This window comes from Cetorhinus maximus, chromosome 17 (assembly GCF_964194155.1).
Source record: "Cetorhinus maximus chromosome 17, sCetMax3.hap1.1, whole genome shotgun sequence".
Taxonomy (NCBI): Eukaryota; Metazoa; Chordata; class Chondrichthyes; order Lamniformes; family Cetorhinidae; genus Cetorhinus; species Cetorhinus maximus.
The window spans coordinates 67,223,203-67,236,612 of NC_135895.1; the positions used below are offsets into that span (position 1 = coordinate 67,223,203).

Sequence of the window (13,410 nt, forward strand, 5' to 3'; positions counted from 1 at the left end):
GTGATGTCGTTTATCACGTCTCCAGAAAAGCAACATGCCTGTCTATCCCCCTGACCACTGCACTTTTTACATTTCTACACTTGACTGTGCCCCCAAAACATGCATTTACCCACAGTGCCATGAATGTTCTCTAGACTGCACTTCCCAAATATCCCTCACTAACATTCAGTGCTGAAAGCAATTTGGGAGTTTCGCACTCCGAGAGGGTTCCTTCGCTGCTTCTTCCTACCTGCTGGATAGCCACCCACTTACTATTTTTCTGAACCCTCTGTAGCTGCAGGGTGACCACCTCCTAGAATGTGCGCTCCAGGAAATTGCCCTGCAGCGACTCCAACTGTTCCTCAAGCTTGGAAACCGTGAGTCCAAGTTCAAACAAATGGAGGCATTTCCTGCACACGTGCTTATCCAGGACCCACGTAGCTTCCAGGAGTTCTCACATGGCACAGGGACTGCAGGCGATATATTTCAGCTGTCACAACATTTTGTTTAGATAAATCCTTTTAGATCAAATTAGTTACTCTAGATATTTACATATTTACTGTTGCCTGTTGTTTTAAATTACTTAACACCTTCTTCCTCCTCTGCACTGAATTCCCAATCGCACCAAATTCCTGTTGTTATTTTATAAGCACTTGTTTAAATTTAAATATTTAAGAATGATTCAAAGGAATGAAGAAGTTCTATTCTGTCATGTTGGAATGTTTCCAGCAAGACTCCTGTCCAGATTGAAAGGCATGATTAATTTAAAGATGATTGCAGTGTAATTTTTTAAAAAACTTAGTATATGTATTTAAGTTGGCTCTTTGGCACTTCCAAAATGGAATATGTTTTTGACGGCATTTTCTTCCTATATTTCTTTAAGTGTAGTGTATTAATTGTTGAGAGGTCTTCTCGAACTTTTTCTGGGCAGGTTAATGTCATTATTATTCTAGAAGCTATTACACATCAATTGCACGTTTTTAAAAAAACAATGCTCTCTTTGTATAAATTTAAAATCTTTCTGGACGTCAAACATAAAATTAATATGGAACCTACCCTCGCTGCATTGACTTCTGGGTTATTGCCTAAGTTACACCCCACACCTGCGCAGTTTGGTAGCTTCCAGGTTTTTGCCTGAAAAATATGATTGGTTTGTTTGAAGCTGTTAGTCGCTGTATAAAATACCTGAGCTAAAATGTTTCCAAAAATATGTTGCAATATTCTGCATACTTATATATTAAAAGCATTTGTATTTTCCTGAGGCCATTGCAGTCTGCTCCCTGACAAACTCTAAATTAGTATTCCAGCGCTTGTTAATAATGTGTAGTGGAAACCTTCTTAACTCATTCGTTCCACCCAAGTGAATCTCCACAGCTTAAACTCATTCCCTTCATTTAGGCCTAGAAATAAGCTAAGAGATGCAATTACAGAATCACAGAATTGCTACAGCACAGAAGGAGGCCATTTGGCCTGTCATGACTGCACTGACTCTCCAATGAACAATTCACCTTGTGCCACTCCCTTGCTTTCTCCCCATAACCCTGTACATTCTTCCTTTTCAGATAATAATCCAATCCCCTCTTTAGTGCTTTGATTGAACCTACTTCCACCATACTCTCAGGCAGTGTATTCCAGATCTTAATCACCTGCTGCATGAAAATGTTTCTCCTCATGTTACCATTGCTTCTTTTGCCAAACGCCTCAAATCTGTGCACTCATTCTCGATCCTTCCACCAATGGGAACAGTTTTTTCCTTTCTGTCCAGAGCCTTTATGATTTTGAGTACCTCTACCAAATCTCCTCTCAATCTTCTCCTCTCCCAAGGAAAACAACCTCAACCTATCCAACCTATCTACATAACTGAAGTTTCTCATCACTAGAACGATTCTCATGATTTTTTTCTGCTCTCTCTCTAATGCCTTCACTTCTTTCCTAAAGCGTGGTGCCCATAACTGGACGCAATACTCCAGTTGAAGCCAAACCAGTGCTTTATGAAAGTTTAACATAATTTCCTTGCTTTTGTACTTTTATGCCCTTATTAATAAAGCCTAGGATGCTGTGTGCTTTATCAACCGCTCTCTCAACCTGTCCTGCCACCTTCAATGACTTATACACGTATATGCCCAGGTCCCTCTGTTCCTGGGCCACCTTTAGAGTTGCAACCTTTACTTTATATTGTCTCCCACTGCTCTTCCCACCAGAAGGAATCACTTCACATTTCTCTTTATTAAATTTCATCTGCCACTTGTCCGCCCATTCCACCAACCTGTTTATGTCCTGAAGTTCTACACTATCCTCCTCACAGTTCACACTGTTTCCAAGTTTCGTATCATCTGCAAATTTTGAAATTGTGCCCTGTATACCAAGGTCTATGTCATTAATATATATCATGAAGAGCAAGAGTCCCAACACTGACCTTTGGGGAACTCCACTACAAACCTCCCGCCAGTCTGAAAGACATCCATTAAACACTATTCCCTGTTTTCTGTCACTCGGCCAATTTTGAATCCATGTTGCCACTGCCCCTTTTATTCCATGAGCTCTAATTTTACTCACAAGTCTGCTGTGTGCTACTTTATCAAGTGCCTTTGCAAGTCCATGTACACCACATTAACAGCATTACCCTCATCAATGATCTCTGTTACCTCTGCAAAACTATTAATAAAACAGTTTTTGTCCCTAAAGTGTTTAATTTGTATTTCTCCTGTATTTATCAGCAAATATAAACTGTACCAATCCATAAATTTACAGATTGTGATGTTCTTTTTTTCTTCATTCATAGGATGCGGGCATTGCTAGCGAGGCCTGCATTTATTGTTCACCCATAATTGCCCTTGAGGAGGTGCTAGTGAAGCGCCTTTTTGAACCACTGCATTGCTTGTTGAGAAGATATTTCCACAATGCTGTCAGGGAGTTCCCCAGTATTTTGATCCAGTGATAGTGAAGAAATGGCTTTATGTTTCCAACTCAGGATGGCGTGTGGCTTGGAGGGTAACTTGCAGATGGTGGTGGTGCCTGCTGCACTTGAGCTGCTTGGTGACAGAAGTCATGGGATTGGAATGTGCTGTCATCTCTAGCTTAGTTGCTAGATAGCATGAGGTAAGGCTCAGTTTGATATGTATTCAGTGCATAAGCAGCAATATGATTTATCTGTAATATCACATTAGACAATAGGTATGAGCTGATTAACACATTTGCATTGTTGGTATTATAATCCAGTCTCCTTGTGCAAGCTGTTGTTCTCCATACTCACCATATTTCTGTTACTCTTCTACTCACCCCCAACCAGAGAAACATAGCCTTGGGGCGCAGCCCTTCGCTTACAGTGAAAAAAACATTAATATCCACGTTCTGATGGTCCCTATTATGATTAACACTGGGTAATTAATTAAGTGCAACTGTATTGTCAACATTCTATAGGACAAAATACTGTCTAAAGTAATCAGTTTTCACAAGTTGCACATTTTTAGTATGTTGTGTACAAAAGCAATTATTCTGTTGCATGTATTCAAGCATTCATCATAACCAGGATGAATTTAAGTAGTCATTCTAATACTAGATCATTAAGTACAACTATATTCAGTTCAGATGAAAGTTCATCGCCCTGAAACATTAACGCAGTTTCCCTCTCCACAGATGCTGCCAGTCCTGCTGAGTATTTCTAGAACTTTCTGGTTTTATTTCAGATTTCCAGCTTCTGCAGTGTTTTATTTATGTATTAGTGTGAATGTGAGTGTTCATTCTAATGAGGATATTTATTCAGCTATTTAGTCTAACCAGGTCACATGTGTGCAAGTTATTCACTCCAAGCAGAACATCGATTCATACAGCACAGGAAACCATTCAGCCCAGCATGCTCTTGCCAGCTCCTTAGCAAAGATAGCCAATCAGTCTCATTCTCCTTCTCCATCCAGACAGCCCTGCAATGCGTTTTATTTTCAAGTACATATCCAATTTAATTTTGAAAGTTGCTATTGAATTTACTTCCACTGCCCTTTCAATCAGCTCATTCCAGGTCATAAAAACTTCCCATAGATAAAAAACCATTCTCCTCATCTCCCCTCTAGGCTTTAAATTTGTCTGCTCTGGTTACTGGGCCTCCTGCCAGTGGTAGCAATTTCCCCTTATTAACTCTGTCAAAACCCTTCATAATTGTAAACACCTCTATTACATCTCTCAATGTTCTTTGTTCTAAGAGAACAATCCCAGCTTCTCTAGCCTCTCTGAAGCCCTTCCTCCCTGGGTTAGGAAATCTCGCCAAGTGTTCATGTTGTTCACCCTAACCAGACATAGAAACAATGAATATTTATGGCACAGAAGGAGGCCATTCAGCCCATTGTGTCTGCGCCAGCCAAAAAGAACTATCCCACCTTGCCCCGCTTTCCAGCTCTTGGTCCATAGCTCTGTGGGTTAAGGCACTTCAAGTGCATAGTCAGATAATTTTAAAACGCGATGAGGGTCTCTGACTCCACCACCCTTTCAGGCAGTGGGTTACAGAGCCCCATCACCATCTGGGTGAAAAGAAACTCATCTCCCGCCTAATACTTCTGCACATGTGTGCAGGCTATTCATAGTGATCCAGACATTGAAATTATGAAGAATGTCATGCTATTGTGGAATGTTGATCTTTGGATAAAGAATCGTCCAACGGCAACTATCAAGAAAAAAGCGGTGATAGTAACAATATATTACATCTTGGTCATTCCATGTTGATCGTTTCAGTTAAAAGTGGAATGGCACCAATTTGAAAACTAGGATTTGTAGTTCCTCACACGCGATACTGGAGGGCGGGGAGATTGGATAAACTGTTATTTATATTTTTATAACAAAAATGCCCTCAAATCCAAGCAGCGACAATGTGACCCACAACGTTGAAAGGCTGCAGCGGTTACACTCCGTCCTGTGGGCTGTAAATACACAGAGGATAGCGGATAGCGGAACTCTGGAGCAAACGGGGACACGAAACTAAAAACTGAAGCAATACATAATCAATGGGTGACGCACTGTGTATGGAGAGCGAGCCAGCCGAAGCTGTAAAACGGTCTGAGCCTCGCCTCGCCTCGCCTCGCCTCACACTGCAGAGAACGGGAGAAAGGCAGTGGAGGAGCTCAAGGCGGTTTGGCAGCATGGCCGAGCCGAGTAAGACCCACGTTATCCTGTTGGCCTGCGGGAGCTTCAACCCCATCACTAAAGGGCATATTCAGATGTTTGGTAAGGTTTGATAGCCTCCTCATTGCTGTCGGTGCTGCTGTTTCGTTTTAAGACAAGACTGTCTTTAAACGTCGCTGTGAATGAATCACTTCATTCCTTCATTCATTGAAAAAAAAAAGCCTGTGCCTGACGAAATCATGTTTAAACAAGGGGAGAAGTTATTTGTAGAGTCCCACAAGAGCCGGCTCCTTCCCTTTGTTCGCTGTCCAAGCCGTGTGGTGCTGAAAGACAGGGACTGACTCGACCCACTTTCACCCGACTCCAGCAAGACAACCTCAAGACTGGAACATGTATAAAGGATAGTGAAAAAATATTATTAATATTTCTCTGTTATTTGCATTGTTAGCAAACGCCCCTGATATTGTTTACGCCTCGGGGAGAATAAATCTCAATCTGGGCGGTAAACAGCAGCACCATCCACGTTACCGTTTTATGCAGAATATTTTTTTGTGATTCCGGACACTTTTTTTTCCATTTCAATCAATTTATTTCTGTGAATTTACTTGGCGTTATCTAGAATCAGACGAAGGTTGGATTTATTTGCCCTACTCTTTGTGTCAAATTGTATGTTGTATGAAAAGTTCAATATTTGTAGGTTCAAATACATCGTTTGTTTCATTCGATTATTTGGGGATCAGCCCGATGCCCAAAGTGTTGTGAAATGGGTAAAAATACCCGATTGATGGAGGCCTCGGTGTGGAGTCCTGTAGAAATTGCTGGTGCCGAACAGGTCGGCGGACGAGCTGAAAACTTGATTGTTTGTGTTCTTATTGGCTCGAATGCAGGCTGGGCTGTAATTTGCTCTTCGCTACTTTTGATGTAATCTTTTATTGGGAATAAACAGCGAACATTTCAGCACTTACCTGACCAGAGAAATGGGAAAGGGCTTCCAGTGCTCTTAGTTATCTGAAATAATCAGGATTCGGTTTGTTGTTGTTGTTGTTGTGTTGAAGGTATGATGGGAGGGTGGCCGTTTTTAAAATACTAGATTTTGATGACGAGCCGTTTTCGCTCTTGTGCATAGCGAAGAGGATGGTGAGTGATGAATAATAAAAGTGTAAACGCGGTTGGAGGGGAGCTGCCAGATGGCAATTATTTGTAAATATTGCTGAATGTAGCGGTGGGACTTGAGCACAGAATCACTGGGAAGCAATCGCAGCGGCTCGGGTGCGGACTGGTTTTCTTCAGCACCTACACATGACAAGCCTGACATTTGGAGAAGTGGAAATTTCCAGTGAATCGTCGAGTTGGCAGACTGCAACATCGCGTCGGTTTCAACACAAAAGGGAACGCAGTCACACTGTTAGTGCTGGGCCGGAAAGCTGTGGGTTTTTTTTTTGTTCAAGAATGGAATACCTAAATATTGTAGATATGCAGGCACTATCGCCGCTGCAGGTATTCTGCCCGTTTGTATGTGTCTCCTCCTTTGGGCAAGTAATGTCTTTTAAGCATAGGGAAATGAAATAATTAGCTACCATATAGACTCAACAGGAGGCCTCATTTTTGCTGTATTATTTCCTTTCTGTTAATATTTTAGTAAACTTTCAATGCAGCATCCGTACCCAGAAGGAAAGTGACGCTGTCCAGGATGACCTTTAGTGTTGAATAGGCATTGCATAGAAAGACAGCCTTCAGGAGAACCCTTGATAAAATGGCTGCTTTACAATATCCATACAATCATTAGAATGCAATGGACAGTCATCAATAGCATATTAACAAGAGTTTGAAAAATTTGGCTTTGCTGTTGGTGAATGTCTACAATTAAGATGAAAAAGGTGTTTGCACAATATTGGTAGATTTATGAGCAAACGAGAAAGTAATTTTTTTTATTGCCCCGTGAAAGTAATAATACATTTTGAGAGCGTGTCTGCTTTCCATCACTGTGTAAGACTGAAGAAAGAAAATGCTAGCGATAAGCTTAAGAAAAGGGAGGGAGAGAAGAATTACTGGTAATGTAAGATCTCCTGGGGTGTTAGTGTATATGTGTATATATGCACTGATGAATTTTGTACATATGCACTGATGCAGAACGGATTTGTTATTACATTCGAGGCAGGTTGTTTACAGACCAGACAGACTTAGATGAAATATTTCAGGCCCAGTTTAATGTTTCAGGTTAATTTCTGAAATGATCTGTGATGAGGATGCAGATAAGTGAGTGCAATTAAAGGGTGCTCTGGATAAAAGGACCTAAAGTTGGAAAAATAGGATTGAATATGAATTTTTAGGAGAATTATTTGTACATTTTCAGCTATCTCACCTGCTTCACTGCTGTGTACCTTAACATCTCCCTCTAGCTTCAAGTCAAAACCTCCTCAATGTAAAGCTCAACATAAGGATGAAAGTGGCCTTGTTACTTACTGTTATGTTTAGATGATTATAACTTTTTTATTCAGGGATTTCAAATACAACCTGCTATGGATTGGGTTACTACAAAACTGGTGGTAACAAGGGCTGAGAAACCGTTACATTATATGTGAAACGTTATATTATGCCTTCTGCACCCATTTTCACCTAAGAATATATTTTTTTTAAATGTTTTTATTGTGAATCCATAGCAGTAAAAATAAATTTGACTACAGAGCGTTGGAGAACAACAGAAGCCACATGTTCTTGTCTGGGTATAATGCTATTGACAATTTATGCTGTGAAATTTAAAGTGAAAAACAACTCTTTTAAAATAGAGCAGAAATATCTGCTTTATTTAATTCAGTTAATAAGGGAATATAAGGGTCACTAAATTAATCAAAAAGGCATTTATGATTATTATCAAAAATTGAGAGCTTACAATAAGCCATTCAAGCTGTTAGAATTTGGAAGAAAACCAAACACTTATTTGTTTGGAAACTGAAAGAGCAGCTATTAAGGAGGAACAATTTAAAATATTACAGGTAAGAGTACAAATATATAAAATGTACTGCAGAAGTAATCTCAGCTGGTTTGTGGATAAAAATAAATCCTAATTACTTTGTGGCTGCTGTAATTCCAAGGACATATGAATATATGGACATCTATATGCTGAGATGCCATTTTGTACCATACAAATTGAAAATTCAAACTTTAGAACATTTTTTCCACTTTTTAATACAAATGTAGTGAGGGAGGGTCTGGAAGAAGGGAATTTGGGTGTAAAATATTATTGCATGAGCTAAAAAAATATTAGCAGTAACTAGTTTACAATTACACACATACTGGTCTGGACTTTTCTTTACATTTGCATGTTTGCAAATGGACGTAGACCTGTAATCTGGACACAAATTATATGGCTTTAATAAAATCATGGAATTTTGGGTTGTATGTGAGTCATGTGTGTAACCACGATAGGCCCAACTCTCTTCGATATTTTATGTCTGACCATCAAACCCTTCACTTGAATAAATCTCTCCTTATAAAACTGACTATGACCCAACTCCCAAATTTGAGTATCCACCAGATGTGCATGTTTAGGGGTCTCAAAATTGTGGCCAAACTTTCAGGCACAGAATGATAATTTCTCCGGTCTTTTAATTGCAAATGTTGGAGCATTATTTTAAAAACTATCCTCCCTGAGAGCTGCTCTATATTATCTTTTTATTTGAATGGATACTTATGGCATAAATATGTCACATTAAAAATGGAAAGGCTTCTCTGATTGCTGGATCTTTAACATGATGCGCATTAACGTTGGCCAAATGAGTTGAAACTTAAATTTAAGATTCAAAGAAAAAATATACTCTCTGGATATGGCATTTCCTTGAGCTCTAATTGCTTACATGGAATTCCATGCAGTTAATGATTGGGTGTATGCTCATGAGTTTGGGAGAATACTTGGACATGGCTCGACATCAGCAAAGGGTGCAACTTCAAGTGGAATTTTGGGTGCAACACCATGGCGTTGGTGGTGGAGGGTGTGAATATTTGTGAATGGAGTGCCAGTCAAGTAGCTCAATTCATCCATTCGGCATCGATTCTGCACGCATTGACACTGTCCGTGAAGATTTTAATGAACCGACCCTTCTGCTATTTTGCAGCCGGGACTTCCGACCCTGGCTGAAGCATCCAAGGATCAGCGCAGACATCAAGGAGAAGAAAATTGAGTACAAGAAGAGATGGAAGAAGGGAGAACGCACCTCCTTTTCATGACAGCAGCTGCTGTATTCAGATAAATTTTTAAAGCTCCAAGTCTTTCAATTAATGAGTGGATGAGTGGTCATGTCATGGCGAATAGTTGGATGGAGAGTACTTGGGTCAAGTTGAGAGGTAGTCGGGTATGGGCCGGGGGTGGCCGGGTTGGGTGATAGTTAGGTGGTGGGGTACTCAGGTCACATCATGGGAGTAGTCAGGCAAAGGGTTGGGGGTGGGGGTTGTTTGGCTCAGGGCGGTAGTTAGATGGGCAAGTTGTCGGGTTGGGGGGTGTGGATAGTTGTGGTCCTCAGTTCATTTGTGCTGGCTAATTACTGAGATAAAGCAGGTATTAATCAGTGTAACATTTCCAAGGTAAGTACGCAGGTTAGTCCCACGTATCTGGCTCAAGTCTCTGACACCTAATTCAGTGTTGAAGACTTTCGTGGAGGAACTCAAGCAGCGAAAATCAGCCCATTGGAAGTCTAAACTTCCAAGGCAATTGTGTGTGCATTGGGACTTCTGCGGGGTCCTGATGTGCATCTCTGCACTTAACGTCGATTTGAGCCGGAGGCTGAAATCTAGAGAGGATTTGGTGTACAGATTCATTTTGGTAGATGGCCATGTTTCTAATCATTCTGAGTCACCATCACATGTTTGTGTTTTTTTTATCTGTATTCCCAAGGAATTTTTAACGTTGATAATATGCAGCAGTTTGACTATAATCCAGGATTTATTTTTAAAGGTACATCTGACAGTTAAATCGGAATACAGATTTTCTTCGGTTTACTTAATTGAAGCGGGTGCCTGAAAATTGGAGGAAGATAGTAACAGCTTATTTTCAAAATAAAGAGATGGAAGGAGGATAATAAAATTATAGAAATGTAAACCTTAGCTTGAGAACAATTTCTTCAGTGATTGTTTTGGTGGTTCAAATCCTTCTTGAGTTGAATGTTTTATGACTGTGAGGGTAAATTGGAATCTGAAACAGGTTTCTCATTAATTTGCACAGATTATCTACATAGTGCTTATGGGTTGCCAGGTTACTCTTAAAATCTCCAGTTAACATGATACACAGGGAAAAACTTTCGCCCCAAGTGCAGGAGTGGGCATGGGCAAGAGCACCTCCGATTGGTGCTCCCTGATCAGGGGGCGCTGTCATTTTACGTGGTCAATTAAGGCCCACCCAGCGTGACTTCCGCCAGGAAGCATTAAACGTTCCCTGTGCGGGCGGGGGTGGGGAGAATTCCCTCGGCCAGGAGTGCGCATGCATGCGAAAGAGTACAATGATCTCCCTGAGGCTAAATGCTGCCTCTGGGAGATCGGCTCCAAATTAAAATATGTTAAACCAATGATAGCAAGATTTCCCTGACATGTCCCCTCAAGTGGCACTGTCACGTGAGTTGGGACATGTCCATCACTTTTACTGAAACCTTTAACTATTTTAAAACCCTCCTGAAACCTCATACCGCCTGTGGATGAGGTTTCATGCTTTTTCTTAAGCTTGCCAGGGCTCCTGGCCTGCCTGCCAACCCTAAGGTTGCACGGACAGGTCCATTAATTATGATAATTACTTTTTAAATGGCCTCAATAGGCTGTTCACAGGTCGGCGGTCGCACAGCTGATTCGGCTGCGCCCCCGCCGACCTGAAAATGGAAATGATGTGGGGTCATGTCGGGAGTTCCACCCGACGTCATCCTGCGTCATTTAATGCGTCGGCGAGCGGGCCCTGCCCCCACTCGCCGACCGGAAGATCCTCCCCATAGATTAAGTAACCTGGAGCATAAAACTACAGGAAGGCTTGGTTTAAAAGAAGTTTATAACCAAAATACACTATTGATGAAAACTTCATGAATTCTTCCCCCGTAGTTTCAAAGTCACCTGAGACAGGTTATGCATGACAAATGGTGATAAATTATTCGTACTTAGCTGTCCATTTGTTGTCCACTGTTACCAGCAGTAGACTGATCTTCTTGTCTTCAGTGATGTAGCAAAATAAGTTTTCAGTCACCCTAATTACTGACATAGATTAAGACTGTCGGTTCTATTAGCAGTGCTCTGGTTTTTATAGCATTGCATAGATAGATGGTGGTTGTTTTGAGTTTTTTGGAAGCCAGCAAAGGACCCCAAATTGCTAAGAATAACCTAGAACAAACTAGACAGGAAATTAATGCGACACCTAGAAAAATCATTAAGTAGCTACTACAACCAATAGCTACAGCTTGCTAATTTTGCAAGCATGTTGACTAGTGATATACTGCTAAGTTTGTGAATTCCATTAGTTGGCACTGACTTTAAACACTAGATGCTTCTAAAAATATGACTTATTTTCTCTATCGGTCACCTTCAAAGTTGAATTCTAAGCTGTTCATGATGCTGTGGTGCTAGTGGTAATTTCAATATTGTCTTATGTGATTTCTCAAACAAATAATTAGTTGAGGGTACAGCGAAACATTGTAACAGCAAACATTCACCAAATGCTTTTCTTTGGTTTGGAATTATGGAAAGTCTTTCATACTCATATGAGAGTTAAAAGATCAGTCTTTCCAATGATCTTGGCAGCACACTTATTCTTTTTTCTATGATGCCCCAGTAAATCACATTGATCAGCAGTTTGAGATCAAAGTACAAAAGAGGTTTGGCAAAGTCCAGCAAACAAGGCAAATTCCACCACTTAAGGGAAATAACACAATGTGAAATAGGTCCAACAAATGCTGCCAGCTGGGTAATTTTCTCAAATTCACAGGGCTCAAAAGAAGAAAGATGCACAGACAACTTGGCTTTAACTTTCTGTAGAGGGTAGGTGAGTGTGTGTGTTTAGAATGTGCAGGGAGACTGCATAGATGGATTTTTTTTTAACAAAAATAATTAAGGGAAGATTGGGTAGAATTTCAGGGAGTGAAATATTGAAAAGAATTAGCTTGAGACTACAGTCTTTTTTGGTACTGTACTTTACTATGTTCTGCATTAGGTTGAAGGTGATCTTGAATTTCATCTATCGTTTCAAAACAAGTAGGCACTTTCCATTGGTGAAATAAAAATCCAACTCAATAAATGTTATTTAACAGCACCTCCTTTGAATAGAAAAATGCTCAGAAATAATAAATTACAGTAATTGAGTTCTTGAATTATGGTGCAGAGTTCAGTATATTAACTGAAAAAAACTAGTGTCAGTTGAATATTAATGTATGATTCATCAGCTTGACTTTGTTCTTCTATCAGAATTATCATATCAGTAAAGATTCAAATTGGAAACAAATAAAATAACATCCCATGACATTTATATATGTTTGTTAAAATGATTATCTTTATTAAAAAATCATTTAATTTACTTGGGTACCATGCAGAGGTAAAACACTGGAAAAATAGCTTTCGTGTAACTAAACTAAGAAAAAAATGAATTTTTGAATTTCAAAATGGTTAGAGGAATTATGACTAACAATGAATAACAATGAATAATTTGTTACTTTTTGTTGTGTTTAATGCATTTCTCATTTTAATTTTTATTGGTGTGGTTGTCTGTCATACAAACTTTAGAGTGAATGTGACCCCACCAATCATCGAAATCAGTGAATTTCTGGGAAATGTATTTTCTGGATCAATAGAAAACACAGAGAAACTGGGCACTGAGAAACCTGGAGCTTAAAAAAACCATGCTTAAAATTATTTCTTATTTGTGACATTGACTCCCTGTCTTTACTATTCTGCTTTTTTCTTTCATTTATAATTTGTTGCATTGGAAGACATCAGGATGTTTGTTCTTTCATTTGGTATCACCTGTTGTGATCAAAAGGTTTAAGATCCTTCACTCCAATTACCCTGTGGGCTAGGGCAAGTACGTATTGCTTGAGATAAGAAGAAAAACTGAGAACAATGAAAATGCATAATAGGTTGATCAGTGTCTGAAAGAGAAAGAATGATTTAAGTGGGTGTGAATTTCCACAATTTCATTTCGGGTTTTGTTCAGCTAACAGATTTTTAGCATGCTATATTCTAACAATTGGCAGTAAAGCATTAAACAATGGATCCCGTTTTGCATCATACTTCATAAAACATCTCTGCATTTTAGCTTTTTGTTTTTATCTCTGCATTATACTTTGTTTATGACGTGATACAGTG

At 39.7% G+C, this 13,410-nt stretch overlaps 1 protein-coding gene across 1 annotated transcript in view; it reads left to right on the forward strand.

Moving 5' to 3' along the window:
* Nucleotides 1-5,039: 5,039 nt before the first annotated feature.
* nmnat2 (nicotinamide nucleotide adenylyltransferase 2) overlaps nt 5,040-13,410 on the forward strand; it is a 326,699-nt gene continuing 318,328 nt past the window's right edge. The window contains exon 1 of the mRNA XM_078561382.1: nt 5,040-5,190. Within this exon, the coding sequence (XP_078417508.1) occupies nt 5,106-5,190 (85 nt within the window). The 5' untranslated portion in view covers nt 5,040-5,105. The remainder of the gene's footprint in view (nt 5,191-13,410) is intronic.